This window comes from Hyperoodon ampullatus, assembly GCF_949752795.1.
Source record: "Hyperoodon ampullatus genome assembly, chromosome: 7".
Classification (NCBI taxonomy): Eukaryota; Metazoa; Chordata; class Mammalia; order Artiodactyla; family Ziphiidae; genus Hyperoodon; species Hyperoodon ampullatus.
Genome location: NC_136920.1, coordinates 49364231 through 49379896, shown reverse-complemented (window position 1 = coordinate 49379896; position 15666 = coordinate 49364231). Strand labels below are relative to the sequence as shown.

The following is a 15666-nucleotide window of genomic DNA, read 5'->3' as shown; positions in this document are numbered from 1 at the left end:
AGTTTAGCTCTTACATTTAGGTCTATGATTCATATTTAGTTAATTTTTGTGTATGGTATGAGTTATAGCCCAACTTAATTCTTTTGAGTGTGGATATTCAGGAGTCTTGGCACAATTTGTTTAAAAAGAGGGGGGATGTTTGCTAAAAAGCTATTTCATTTAACCCATAGAGAGATTTATTTTATTAGATTATGTAACAGTTGACGAAAATCAGAAAACTGTTGGATATGCCTTTCTAGCTGTGAAAGACTGCACTTGTATACTTGGCATACTACCAGATATGTAGCTGAAATTATTCTTCTTGTTTAGAAATTTTCCTGTGTAGTTCTAAGTTGTTGAGGACTTGTTATTACCAGTCACTATGGAATTACTTGCTAATTGACTTTTTTCTTGTCTAAACAGGTTGTCAGCATATTTAGGGCTGATAATTTTTTTTTCTTTTTTTTGGGGGGGCTGATAATATTGATAGAGGAAATCAAAGGACAGAGGACTGTTCTATCTTACCCCTTTTGGTTCTGTGGGCAGAGATGGAAAGAAATAATCTATGAGTCCACTGAGATCCCAATCATACTTTTTTTCTAAGGAGAGTGCTGGTGTAATTTGCACTGGATAATGAAATCTCCCTTCTCATGAAAATCTTGTTCAGGGAAATGGTTGGGCTTTTGTGCTGCTTTTGCCTCAAAACCATAATGAAAGAAAAGTTCACACGGCTTTGAAGACATTGAGAGTCTTTGTCTTTGAATGAAAAATTTAGCATTATTGTAGTCATTTGGTGCAAGAGTCACACATTTGGTGGAAGTTGACACGTTGGACTTGGTAACTCAAGGTTTTTGTTTCCCACCATCCAAACTAATGCAAGTTCAATGTGGAGAGGTATTCTATGGAGTTAGCAATCTCTTATGCTGTTTCACTTACTGGAAATCTTTTATTTCCTTAAACAGTCTGAAAGTGAGTCTTGGGAGTAAGTTTCAGACTGTGATGCTTGAAAGTTGCTCCCTTTCCACTGCTTAGTGCTTCTCATTGGCACAGAAAAAATTTTAACTTAGGTTTGCCTTTTCCATTTCTAAGTTATATGATATCTTCGTCTTCTGGTGATCACTGGTGTTTCTTCTTCTTCTTCTTCCTTTTCCTTTTTCTCCCTTTGTTCTTCCCCTTTGCCTCTCTTTTCCTCATGTTATTATTTAAAAATTACTAGTGAGTTAATGGGTATAAATTAATGAAAAATCAAAAGGATGAATTGCCATGTGACAGCCAAAGGATGATGTTGTAATTTATACACAGAGGTTGTGTTCTTGAAACATTGGTCCTTTACCTCTCGACTTCAGTCAGTATAGTCAAGCCTCAGTATGAACAATAGCTTTCTTATTTGAAATCAACATATATGGCTTTTATAAGGACGAAGCCCACCTTACTTATAAACAGTCATAGAAGGAACAAATGAACTTAAAGAAAACTTATTTTTTGTGTTTTTTTCCCACCTTGTCTGGGAGTAGAAATGATTGTGCTGAGGGCTAAGAGATTAAATTGTGTCACTTGTCAGGAAATTGGCAAGTAGCCATCTCTTCTGCCTGCCACTACATGCTGCTTTTGTGCTGTGGATGGGTTTAATAAATGCATTGTTGTGTAAAATGTCATTGCTGCTTTGCCAAGCGGAGGCTGTCATGGGATAGCTCTTCCCCAGGATGACAGATCAGTATTGGTCCTCAGCAATCCTGAAACTTGAAGCCACAAAGAGGGCATTTTTATGGTTCAGATACAAAAGTTGAAATAAAAACCATTCTTCATATCATGGACATATATCTATTTTGCTCTGGAAGAAAACCTGATGTTCTTTCAAAAATGTTCTAACTTTAAAGATAGGTAATGTTATCAAATTTTAATGACAACTTCTAGAAGAAATAATACAAACGACCTGTTACATTTTTCTAAAAGTTCAATCTTTCTGTTAATCAAATAAATGCAAAGCAAAGCAAGGAAATATACCATTGTTTGCCTTGGTAAACAGCCTAAAATCATATACATTCAAGCACATGAAATGCTGATGACATATTGTAAAATAGTCCCTCCCTAACATCAGTGGTAGAAGTAAAATTTGGTACAGTCCTTCTGGAAGGAAATTTAGCAATATGTATCAAAATTCTTTAGAATGTTCATACCTTTTGGTGCAGAAATTCTACTGCTAGAAATATATCCTAAGGAATTTATAAGAAACAGAGTCAGCAATGTCTTCTAAAAGACTGCCAGTTATTTAAAATGTGGAGAAACTGAAAACATCCTAAACTCCTAACAATGTAAACAGTAAATGTATTATTAAACAGCAATTAAAATATGTATAAGGCTTTTTAAAAAATGATTTGGGGAAAGGTTTATGAAATAAAGTTATACGAAATTAAACAAATGATAAATATTATATACAGTATGATCTAAACTAAATAAAAATAAGTAAAATAGCAAAAAAATTACCAGAAATAAGTGTACAAAAATTTTAATACTTATTGACTCTATTTAGTGTAAACATGAACGTGTTGTGTTTTGTTTAGTTTTTATCTACTTTTCTGAATTTTATACATATTCTGCAAAGGACAATTATCATATCTATAAAAATATATACACAAGAAAAAGAGGTTGCACAGGAAAAGGATCACTATCCAAAGGAATTCATTTAAACCCTCATTTGCCTTGCCTTTTATTTTTTTGCGGTACGTGAGCCTCTCACTGTTGTGGCCTCTCCCGTTGCGGAGCACAGGCTCCGGACGCACAGGCTCAGCGGCCATGGCTCACGGGCCCAGCCGCGTGTGGGATCTTCCCGGACCAGGGCATGAACCCGTGTCGCCTGCATCGGCAGGCGGACCCTCAACCACTGCACCACAAGGGAAGCCCTTGCCTTGCCTTTTAACTTAGCCTTTATCTCACATTTTCCTTATAGCTTCTGGCTCTCACCCTCCCTCCAGCCCAGACTAATTTTCCCAGCCGTCAGATGTAACAGTGTATTTCAGCTAATCTCTGTATCTGCTGTCCCTCACCTTGGGGGACTGGTTTCTTCCCTATTTCTGACCTTGATCCACCCCTTGTTTCTGATTGCTTTTCACATCTTGCCTCCAGGTGTGTGAAGGGCCTGAGCCCAGCCATGAGGCCTGATCAGTGTTTCTGAAGATCAGAGTGTGGTAGTGCTGGCAGAGACAAGCCAGTCTGCACCTCAGCCTAAGTGAATATTAGGGTCCAAAATGTCATAGAGTCCATATTAGCTTTTTATTGCTCCCTGACAAGTTACCACAGCAGTTGCAGTTTAAAGCAACGCATTACAGCTTCCTGATATATATGCTCCTACTTACAATTTACCAGTAAGGGAACTGGAGCACAGAGAGCTTAAAAAGAGGTCCAAGGTCACTTAGCTAGAAAGGAGAACTTGAAACCCAGGTCCTCTACTCCAAATAGTATGTTCTTTCTCCTATGTCTCTCTTCTGGGGCAACCACTGGGACTTGAGTTCAGTTTGGAGTCTGATCTAATTAAGGAGAAAGTGACCTCTCACCTTATCTGTGTCTTAAACCTACACACTTGCTTTATATTGGGTGTGATGGAGCACATACAGGAAGACTTTTCATAATGAACTCAGAACTCCTCTAATAATGTAGATATTAATGTTTTGTTGCTCCTTACCAAATTACCACAAATTTAGCGGCTTAAAACAAGACCTAGGGACTTCCCTGGTGGCACAGTGGTTGAGAGTCCGCCTGCCAATGCAGGGATCACGGGTTTGAGCCCTGGTCTGGGAGGATCCCACATGCCGCGGAGCAACTAAGCCCGTGCACCACAACTACCGAGCCTGCGCTCTGGAGCCTGCGAGCCACAACTACTGAAGCCCATGCACTGCAACGAAGAGTGGCCCCCGCTCACCGCAACTAGAGAGAGCTCGTGTGCAGCAATGAAGACCCAATGCAGCCAAAAATAAATAATAAATAAAATAAATAAATTTTTAAAAACCCTAAAAAACAAAAAACAAGACCTATTTATTAGCTCACTGTCTGTATAAGTCAGAAGTCTGACACAGTGTGGCTGGAATCTCTGCTCAGGTTCTCACAAGGCTGAAATCCAAGTGTCAACCAACTACATTCTCATCTGGAGCTGTGGGTCTTCTTCCCAGCTTAAAAGGTTGTGGTAAGACACAGGTCCTTGCAGTTGTGAGATGGAGGTCCCTGCTTCCCTGTTAGCTATCAGCCGGAGGCCTCTGTGTGCTCCTAGAGGCCAACCTTGTACTTTCTCACACGGCCTCCGCCATCTTCAAACCAGGAACAGTGCCGAGTACTTCACAGATTTTGAATCTCTTTGACTTCCTCTTCTGCCACCAGCCAGAGAAAGCTCTCTACTTTTAGGGCTCATGTGATTAGATCAGGCTCACCTGAATATTCTCCCTATCTTAGGTCAACTATGTCATGCACTGTAACAAAATCACAGGAGTGATAGCTCATCAAAGTCACAGGTTCTATGGATTAGGGTGTGGAATCATGAGGTGTGGCATTTTTAGAATACTGCTTACCACAGTGTGTTTTTTAAATGTAATTCTTTTTCCCCCTGCAGTATAACTTAGAACATAAATACATGGACATTAGATGCAGACTGCCTATGTTCAAAGTCTGGCTCTAACATTTACTAGCCGTACAATCTTGCTAAGTTACTTAACCTCTTATCTCAGTTCCTTGATTTTCTTACCTGAAAAGAGGGAGTAATAAAAGTTTAGGTCTCGTCAAGTTGTTATACACTTTAAATGAGTTAATGTGTCAGAAAAGTACTTGGCACACTGAAGTACTATGTTGTCCTTGCTATTATTATTATTGACCTGATTATTATATATCCACTGAAAAGTCCAGATTACTACTCTCCTTGGAGCAGACCCAACACCTCACTTTTCTGGGCCTCAGCTTCTCTTTCAATTTTAATATTATTTAACTGTCAAAAATATAATTTATAAAGTGAAGGATACATCAGAAAAATTTTTACAAGTTCCTAACTCACAGCACCAAAGGATTTGTCAAGTTAAAAAAAAACAAAACAAAACTATGTTTAGTTTGTGGGCTTAGTTTTTAAGTAAGGGAAACATAGCAGATTCAGTTGACTGTATTATAAACTTGAGAATAGAAACACAGAACCTTTTTTAGTACCATACCTGTTTCTAAATGGGTTTTAATTTCATGCTATGATCAAGAGAATAGGGCATGCGAAAAGATAGGAACAGGAAGCTTAGGGAAGGCCATAGAGGATGAACAGGAACTGAAAGAAAGGTGGAAGGGATGAGAGGAGGGAAAAAGAAGAAGGAATGGAAGCAATAGAAGAGGAAAGACCACTGGGAGGTAGAGAGGGCTGGTAAGGAAAAGGGGGAAACATTACTAAAATTTACTGAGCATGTACTATATGCTTGGCATAGCTAGGGATTTAGGTTATCTCACTGAATCCTCAGAACAGGTATAATTGTCATCACTTTATAGATAAGAAAACAGCAACCAAAAGAGTTTAATCTTTCCAAAATCAACTATGTTAGTATACAGGCATCAGAACCTACATCTTTCCAGAGTTCATTGTTATTTGCTGATTCCATGTTCAAAAGGACTAATGGTGAGATAGAAAGTACTCCTCACACATTGTTAGTCCAGCTTCAAAGAGTGTTCCTGTTACACTGAGAAAAGACTTAGCTGGGCTTAGGTGTTACTGCCACTTAACACTACCTTAGATCATTAATTACTTGAGTCAAGACATTTGGAGTCTAAGGGTCCGAAAGGATACATGCACCCCAATGTTCATTGCAGCACTGTTTACAATAGCCAAGACATGGAAGCAACATAAATGTCCATCGACAGAGGAATGGATAAAGAAGATGTGGCACATATATACAATGGAATATTACTCAGACACTAAAAAGAATGAAATAATGCTTGCAGCAACATGGACGGACTTAGAGATTGTCATACTGAGTGAAGCAAGTCAGACAGAGAAAGAGAAATATCGTATGGTATTGTATGGTATCGCTTATATGTGGAATCGAAAAAGAAATGATACAAATGAACTTATTTACGAAACAGAAACAGACTCACAGAGAACGAACTTATGGTTACCAGGTGGGAAGGGTCAGGGGAACGGATATTTAGGGAGTTTGGGATTGACAGGTACACACTGCTATGTTTAAAATGGATAACCAACAAGGACCTACTGTATGGCATGGGGAACTCTGCTCAATATTTTGTAACAACCTAAATGGGAAAGAATTTGAAAAAGAATAGATACATGTATATGTATAACTGAATCACTTTGAGGTCCACCTGAAACTATCACAGCATTGCTAATCAACTATACTCCAATATAAAATAAAAAGTAAAAAAAAAGACATTTGGAGTCTAGTTAAAACAGACCCCCCAAATGATTTATGCCTCAGGATAAATCACTCATCTGAGCCTCAGCTTTCCCATCTGTAAAAAGTAGGCTTTGAACCAGATAAATTGCTAAATTCTGAAATCTATCTTAATGTCACGCTGCCAGATTTTCAACTGAGTGTTATTCTTGAACTCTTAGATGTCCCCAAACCATTCAAGTTCATGGCAGGAAGGAGTAAGGTGGGAAACAGTCTCAGTGGTAGTAGCAAGGATCTATCACAAAGAACTGGAGACCCACACCAGAGCTGTCTTCACATAGGCACAAGGCTGTGATGTGGATTAGGGAGTTGGTATAGGGTTGCTCCTGTTAGGACCATTGTTCAGAGCTTTTCAGGTCATTCACTGCACAACCTCACCAGGCAAAATTCACATACACAGTCATAGGTCACAGCCCTGGCTCCAGGAAGCCAGAACGAAGACTAGTGGGTAGAGTTCATAATAAAAACAACTGTGGCTCAGTAGAAAAATAGCAAATTTTGTAATTGTTCAGAGTTGTGCATTACCATTGTGAAAAACTTTATCTTTGGGAATTTTTAGGCCAGGACCACATGAGGTAGGGGATTCTCCTATTGAATTAGAATTTGGAGAGTACTTAAGCAATATACAGGACTTGATTTTGGAATGTATTCAGAGTTAGATGGGTGATCTTCTTAAAATATTTAATTCTTAATTTCCTGAGTCCATATTATTATGGTCATAATAACTGTACCTGCCTCATATGGCTGTGGTAAGTGTATAGAAGATTGTGTGTCTGTGTGTGTCTGTGTGTACCTACATCTCTATTTATATTATCAACCTGTCAATCAATCTATGTATCCATCCATCCAACCATCCACCCACCTACCAACCTATCTATCTACCTACCTATCTATCTTAGCCCAATGCTCCACACATGGTGAAAGCTCAATAAATGTTAGCTGTCATTATGATTATTCTCTTTACAACTATTGAATGACAATCCCAACACAGCAGAACTCCCTTTTATCTCCGTAGGCATGAGAAAAGAGTGGTGGTACTCTAAGAGATGCCATTTTTCATTCTTAATTGTAGAATAAGCACATAACATGAAGTTTATTTTATCTGAAGCTTAGGGACAAAGTTTGGCTGAGGCGAAAGTTCCCCTACTTCTAGGTAAAGAGTGGTATGAAATGATTGTGGCCCACTTTTCTGAAGTTTCCTTTAACAACTTTATTTCTAAACTTTTAAAATGGAGCTTCTCCAGGGTCCAGTATTAGCAATCACTATCCCCACCATGAGTCCTAGAATTACACAGCATCTAGTTCTAATCTCTCACTCTGCAGCATGGACATTCCCTCACCCAGAGATTAATTTAGTCAATTCAGCCTGAAAATTCTATTCAAAAAGCACATGTTTCCTGTAGGAGCATCACTCATTAGGGGAGGCCGATGTACCTGAAAAAAAAGCGTGATTTTCCTCCACAAGCTGCAAAGATGCAGCTGTCAAAAGTAATCACTGCATCAGAACAGTTGGATAGGGAAAAAGTGTCCTTGGCTGCTTTATAAAAAACCAGTAAGCTAGCTTCTTTACACTTAAAAAAGCAGACTAAGGAAGGGCTACAAAGCTTACATTTCTGCCACTTAGGTCACAGTTTTCAGTGTGGCTCCATGCAAGCTAAAACTATTCTTACCTACAGACCTTGGCCTGTGCTACCCTCTCTCCCCACTCATTAATTTACCCTCCTTTTTCTTCTCATTTTATTCACTCACTCATTCATTCATTCAAAAACTCTCTCATTCATTCAGCAAGAATTTATGGATTCACATCTATAACTGCTTGGCCTGAGGAGATTTACAATCTAGTAGAGATGCTAAAATAACATTGGGACATGCTTTTCTCCCCAAGGAAATCTCTCCTAATTGTTCAATCTACAATTCCTTTAGCTAGTGTTTTATTTATTTATTTATTTGTTTATTTTTAGCTGTGTTGGGTCTTTGTTGCTGCGCGCGGGCTTTCTCTAGTTGCGGCGAGCGGGGGCTACTCTTCATTGCGGTGCACGGATTTCTCATTGCGGTGGCTTCTCTTGTTTGGAGCACGGACTCTAGGTGCGTGGGCTTCAGTAGTTGTGGCCCGTGGGCTCAGTAGTTGTGGCTCGCGGGCTCTAGAGCACAGGCTCAGTAGTTGTGGCTCACGGGCTTAGTTGCTCCGCGGCATGTGGGATCTTTCCGGTCGAGGGCTCAAACTTGCGTCCCCTGCGTTGGCAGGCGGATTCTTAATCACTGTGCCACCAGGGAAGTCCCTAGCTAATGTTTTGATCTCTGATAGAATTTTATATTAGTTACCAAGAACCCCATGTGGGTGACTCTTTTATTGTGCCAAATAATCTTTAGTTCTTTAAAGAGAGGGTCCCTGGCTCAAGCCACCACTATTCTATCCTGAGCAAATCTGGCTCCACTCCATCTACAGAACCTCACCTGGTGTTTATCATCCAAGACACACGATTTCCTTCTTTCCTGGGACCACTTGCTTCTTCTCCCTCTGTGTTCTCATTCAGGTTTGTGGGGTTAATAAATTATTTTTTTAAGACTCAGACTGGAATCTTCTTACAGAATAGCTTTTCGGACACTTTCCATCCAAACTCCTACAGAAAGCCCTTATAAATGGTTGCCAAATCCATGAACACACACAAGATGCGTAACATGGAATTTCTTTGCTAACACTACAATAGTAACAATATATTGTTCTCTACACATTTTATTATTTGCTCATCAGCTCATAGTATTCTTCTTTCCAATCAGACTGAAGGCCTCATGGAACAAAAGATACATCTGTATCCCTTCCTCATACTGCCTGGCTCAACGTTGAATGTGGTAGCCATCAACAAACACAAATTAAATACTAGCTGAAATTCAATAAGTAATAAGAAATCTGGAAAGTCATTACAGAAAGCTTGCTTTGACAGTCTTCTCTTTCAAGTACAGAACTTTTGGAGAATTATTACTCTCCAAAGGCACAAGTACATCTCATTGATGTGGCAGATTTACTTTCCAAATAATTCTAACATTTCAGATCTTTACCTGAGTCTGCCATCCTCTGCTGCAGCACCTCCAGGTATAATCTTCGTAATAAATATGCCAGGGTCATCTCCAATGTGGGGATTATCTGTCCCTCCAGCAATACTGAATCCCAGGCCAGAATTCCCCTGTAGAAACAATAAGCAGACATTAAATGATGTGGCTGTCACCTAAACCTAGTTCTCCTTGTACTCTGCGTTATCATCTTACTACTCAAGTGGAAATCAGGTGATAACAGCCTTGTATGCAAAGCTATAAAGTGCACTGTCAGCAGACAAAGGAAGGTCAGGAACAACACTCAGGTTTGTCCCTGCATTGCAAGAATTCAAGGGCCTTATATTTTTGCTTCTAAGAAATGCTTCCTTTATTAGCAATTAAAATGATCATTATGAAGTAGGAAATAAAAGCTTACAAACTGTGTAATATGAGAAAATGTAAAAAATCATTAGTGTCCATTGTAAAATTATACACACATACGAAAAAGAATGGAAGGAAATGAGTCACATGAAAAACATTTGATTTGATAGAGTAGTGAAATTTAGGTGTTTTCATTCTGCTATTTCTGGTATTGTTGCTCTAATACTATTTATCCAGCAAAGAAACGTGTTTTCCTATTAATAAGGAACTTTGACTTCAGAGGGCAGGGACCTCTTCTAGAGTCATAGCAAATGTGAGACACTTTTCAGTAATAAACAGGTTTTAATTTGCTGTAGATACAGACAAGGAATGCATTATTGTTGTAGCATGTAAATTTGAATAGTTTATACTCTAATATAGCTTTCATACTTACTCCTGTAGACTATAGTAATTGACATCCAATGTACATATAGCCCTCTAAAATTTGTATGTAATACATAATTAAACATCTCTCCCAAATTCACAAACCGTCTTACTTATTTTTTATTTTTATATGCTTTTTAAATCTCCATCTCCATGGCTACATTATGTTTCCATACTATATTCTATTTTTTTTCTAATTCACATTATATTTTAAGCCATTTCCACACAGCTAGATAGTCTTTATAATTATCCATTTAAATGACTAAATAATATTTCACTGAGGTCATTTATTTAACCAGTCCCTTGTCACTGGATATTTAATTTCTCTATATACTCTTACAACAAATATAGCTTACTAAATTTATGATCACTTGATTAAATTTTGCTCTTGGGTAAAAAGAGATGAGGAATAAGAATTTAGTAGTTAGTCCAGAAAAATTAATTAGGGCACTCAGTCAGAAAAGTTCAATGTTAAGATAAGATCAAGTATAACTTGACAGTTATACTACCACTGCAAATGTCAAGGTAATGCTTAGCAATTTTTATTGACTGAATTAATAAAACTGAATTTCAGAGGGTTGTTTTCACAATTATACATTGAAAGATTGAAGTTAATAATTCAACCACAGCCACTAAAATCTCGTCTTTGTACTTCTGACTTCTCTCTAATTCTGTTTTCTTTGAAAAATTCCAGTGTTCTCTGAACAGAGGTATTACTTAGCAGTAGTCAAATAATGAATTTATTTAATATTTATTAAACACCAGCTTTGTGCCTGACACTGGACTAAGCCCTGGAGCTACAGCAGTGAATCTTTCAGTTTATGAGTCATACGAAAGGCAAGTTCAGAGTGTAAGAGTGGCTAACAGGACAGCCACACATAGGGACTTTTCCTGAAGGTGAAGAGCACTTAGTTACTTCTAAGTGGGTCAGGGTAGGAGTTGGAGAGGAGGATAGAATGTTCCAGGCAGAGGGAAGAACATATGTAAAATCCCTGAAGTAAGAACGGTATGCCAGGTCCAAGAAACAGACGATGAGGCTAGAATGAAGAAAGCAAGAAGGAAAATTGGATGAGATGAGCCTTGATCATTAGGTTCTTCAGAGCAGAATGTATGTGAATCCATTTTTGGTTTTAATTACCTATTGACACCAGATGACTGCATTGGTGTTATATGAATACCTTCTACACAACTGCCTTGAAGCTAAGGCTTTAGGGATTAAGACCAGGTGATTTCTGCCTTCATGGAATTCAAGGCAGAGCAGAAAAGACAGTGATAGTTTGGTGTTTGGTGATCAGTACATTTTCACTGTATAACCTCAACCACAGTGTCAGGTCTATAGCCACCAAGACAGTATTTAGGTGACTTATGAGGCAGTAGAAACTTATAGAATAAGATCTTGGGTTTTAGAAGGAAACGATGGGAAGGTGAGTATTTTCAATGTAATTTGGGTTAGCTCCAAAAACATCAACTAGAGTATATTGGTCTTACCAGAGCTGACACCTCAGGGATAACAATTTCTTCATTAATAGGGGTAGGGAAGGAGGCAAGCAGAGATTGGGAGATATTTCAATGGTTTCCCCTGATAATATCAAAATTTTTGGAGAGGGCACTGAATACTTTGTCATTTGAGAAAAATATTCATGATCTAGCTCTTAACCTTGTCTCCTTTATTTCTAGCTTCATACTTTAGCCCCCAGGAACACTGAACTGAACTGCTGTCTCTTTCCTGCACAGTACACATGATAGCTCATCTCTTGGCCTTTACTCATGCTGCATTCTCTACAAGAAATCTCCCGCCTCCCCTTTGATGGTTTAGATGGCATCTGCTCCAGGAAATATTAAATGACCACCACAACTCCTCTTCATTGCGTAAGTCACTCCTCTTTTGAGTTTTTGTAAATTTCTCTGCTTAGCTATGTCATATACTGTGTTATTTTGACATTATATATTTATGAGTCTTTCCTTCAAACTGACCTTATAGTAGGCAGGAACTATACAATATTCATCTTTGTTTCTTGGTTCCTTGTGTGGCACATAGTATTGTTCATTAAATATTTGATGAATGAATGAACAGACCAATTTATTGATAATATTCAAGTTATAAAGGGAATACTCAGAAAGGACACAACAAAAGTCCACAATGTGTTAAGGAATATAATACAGAAGTAGAAGCCATTTTGTTCTGTGTGGCTTCAAGAATAAAAATGGAAAACCCAGAAATTCAAATTGTGGCTTAGCTGAAGGATGAATGATGAGATAAGAGCTGTTCAAATTGGGAATAGGCTGCTTTGCAAGGGAGGGAGGATCCTTCACTCAATGGGCAGCTGGCTAGACACTGAACATGAGGGATCCAAACATCTACTGAGAGGTTAAACTGGATGACTTCAAAGGATTCTTCTGGATCTCTGGCTAGATTTGCAGGAAAATGGTTTTGCCAGCAGGAAAAAAGGGAATGCTATAGGAAACTTTAGAGGGGGATGTAGGTCACTGCTGTATTTTTTTAAAACTTATTGTATGAATTCACAGACCTTTGAAGCAACAGCTTTGATGACAACCTAGCAGTATGTAACCATCATTTTTAGAATTGACTCTCATATGGAGAACATGGTGGCTCTGGCATTTACTAACATACATGCCCCTGCCCTCAAATCCACTCTGAGGAAAGGAATGAGTGAAAAAGGAATGAGTGAATCAGAGAATCCACAATGAAAAGAGGTAGGTAGAATTCTCTGGCAGTCCAGTGGTTAGGACTTGGTGCTTTCACTGCCAGGGGCCAAGGTTCAAATCCTGGTTGTGGAACTAAGATCCTGCAAGCCAGGCAGCACGGCCAAAAAAAAAAAAAAAAAAAGGAGGTAGATAGAGAGATAGAGACAGAGTATAACTGGACCTGTGTTTCCAGTCCCAAAGATTCCCAAAAGCTTTTGTATTTCAGTTAAAACCAATCTGCAAGTTGGGCCTACCCAGTCACCAAGGTTCCTTAGAAGAGGCTCATCTGAATTCGGCTAAGGAAATTATTTAAAGTGCTTTCCCTTCTTCCCTTATTATTCTCTCCCAGCCGACCCTTTCAGGCTTTTGCTACCAGCAGAAGCATTCAGTGGAGAGGGAGAGATAAAAAGCAGCAGTGAAATTACTGCCTGCTGTTCTCCATGGCTGAATCTCTCCAGTCTCCTGACAACTATCCCAGAGCCAACCAGCCACAAGGGCAGACCCCAGAACCTCTCTCTCTGAGCACCCATCTTTCCATGTGAACAGGCAGACCCCTGGCTGACACCCTTAGATCCTGAAAATTGTGACTAATTAACTGAGTGTTGGTACCTGACACAGTCAATGGAAACTGCAAGGTGCCATGCTGGTGAGGGCAGCCTCTGTATAGAGTTCCAGGTGGAATGCTGTTTCCTTGCAGTTAGGCAGATTCCATGCCTGAGAATGTGGCTGGCAGGGACCATTCTTTCTCCTTGTTCCCAGTCCTCCACATTGGCTGACTCTCCCCCAGGAGCACAAGCCTATTGTCTAGCCAAGTTGTACTTTCTCTTTCATGTACTACACTCTATCTTCTCTCAGAAAGAAAAAAATAATTAGCAAAAAGAAAAGACAATTTACCATTTAATTGATGGTTGCAAATATAAATACAATATCCTCAGAAACTCCTCTTTCATTAAAAAAATATTCTCTAACAGAAAATTACCCCCAAAATGGGGTTGTAAAAAAGAAGAGGAAAATAAAGTGATATCATAATCATATATATTTATAGAATGTCCTACTGACAAATAATTCCTTTGACTGTCAGAAATTCCTACTTTAAAATACTATTTAATTTGGTAATTCAATTCTAGGAATTTATCCTAAAGAAATAACCAGAGATGTGTACAATGATTTATGTTCAAAGCTTTGTGGCAGTATCATGCTTCTCCTTCTAAAAACAAAACAAAACAGAAAACAACTCATAAGCGGAAACATCCAAACAATGGAGAAATGGTTAAAAATACTGTGGTATGTCTATTTGAATGTGGGAATATTTTGGAGCCATTAAAACTGGAGTGCTATTGAATGACAATAGAAAATGTTCATTATACAAATGTGAGAGGAATAAAAAGTGTACGAAATTTTAATTAAAGTGTGATCACTAAAATATTAAAAATGACTTGTTTTTAGTAAGAACATTATTACTTACTAATTAGTAATAGTAAAACTATAATAATTACTATTATTATAATATTAAGTAATAATTCAAACTACCTAAAAGGGAGACTTTTTTTAAGTTATAAAGTTCTTCTTAGTAAAATACTAAAAATGTCCTCAAGGGAACTAACGTTTATTGCATTTTTCTTTTTATGCTAAACACTGAGCTAGGCTTCTTACAATCCTCTATCTGGTAGACAGTATTTTCCCCTTTTTATATATTAAAAAACAAAACACAAAAACAAATAAAAACAAAAGAAAAACCCTGAGGCTGAGAAGAGTGAAGTAACTTACATAAAGACAGAGAGTAAGTAAATAGAGGAATTCAGATTCAAACAGGATTTTTTAGGTTCCAAACACTAATTTTTTCCCTGTTACATCACACTGCCTCTTCTGGGTTAAACAAATAATTTGATGGTAAGGAAATAATAAAAACAATAGCAATAATAAACCATTAAATTTTGTTTTTGAAAAGAGTCTAAACCACTCCTATCAGTATCAATAAAAATATTCAAAAAATTTGTAATGGAAAAGAATGTATTTGGACCATTCAGACCTGGGTTTGAGTACCAGCTTTGCCCTTGCTGGATGTTTGACATTAGGTACCTTTCTTTTCTTTTTCTTTCTTTTTTTTTTTTTTGCGGTACGCGGGCGTCTCACTGTTGCGGCCTCTCCCATTGCGGAGCACGGGCTCCGGACGTGCAGGCTCAGCGGCCATGGCTCACGGGCCCAGCCGCTCTGTGGCATGTGGGATCTTCCCAGACTGGGGAATGAACCGGTGTCCCCTGCATCGGCAGGCGGACCCTCAACCACTGCACCACCAGGGAAGCCCTAGGTACCTTTCTTAACTTTGAGTCTAGCTTCCTTGTCTGTAAAATGTACGTAATAGTAACTACTTCACAGAATTGTTAGAAAGATTAAAGTAAATGACATATGTACTAGCAGAGCATAGATCCTGGCACATGGGTGATGATCAGTCAATGTTAGTTCACTTCCTTTGGTTTGACACAGCACTGCTAAAAGGGTCCTTAAAAACATGAGGACAATAAAGGCAAATAGAAGTTAGACAATGTATTCTTTCATTCATACCTTCATTTATTCATCCAACAAGTATTTGTTGATGAATTTTAACCTACAATTTTACTATATGTTATTTCGCTTGGTAAAGATAATTTAGTTACACATTCTAAATATGGGAGAAGGGATGGTTAGGTAGGTAGTATTGAGAATTGTTAGGTAAATAAAAGCTAGATAA

General features: G+C 38.3%; 1 protein-coding gene across 19 annotated transcripts in view; it reads right to left on the bottom strand.

The window, feature by feature from the left end:
- The window catches only part of DLG2 (discs large MAGUK scaffold protein 2), a gene marked incomplete at its 5' end in the record, with an annotated part of 2112028 nt that overhangs the window by 612604 nt on the left and 1483758 nt on the right, over positions 1 to 15666 (bottom strand). For all 19 annotated transcript variants that reach the window (XM_079707355.1, XM_079707356.1, XM_079707361.1 and 16 more), the window contains one exon: positions 9456 to 9580. In XM_079707355.1, the coding sequence (XP_079563481.1) occupies positions 9456 to 9580 (125 nt within the window). The remainder of the gene's footprint in view (positions 1 to 9455; positions 9581 to 15666) is intronic.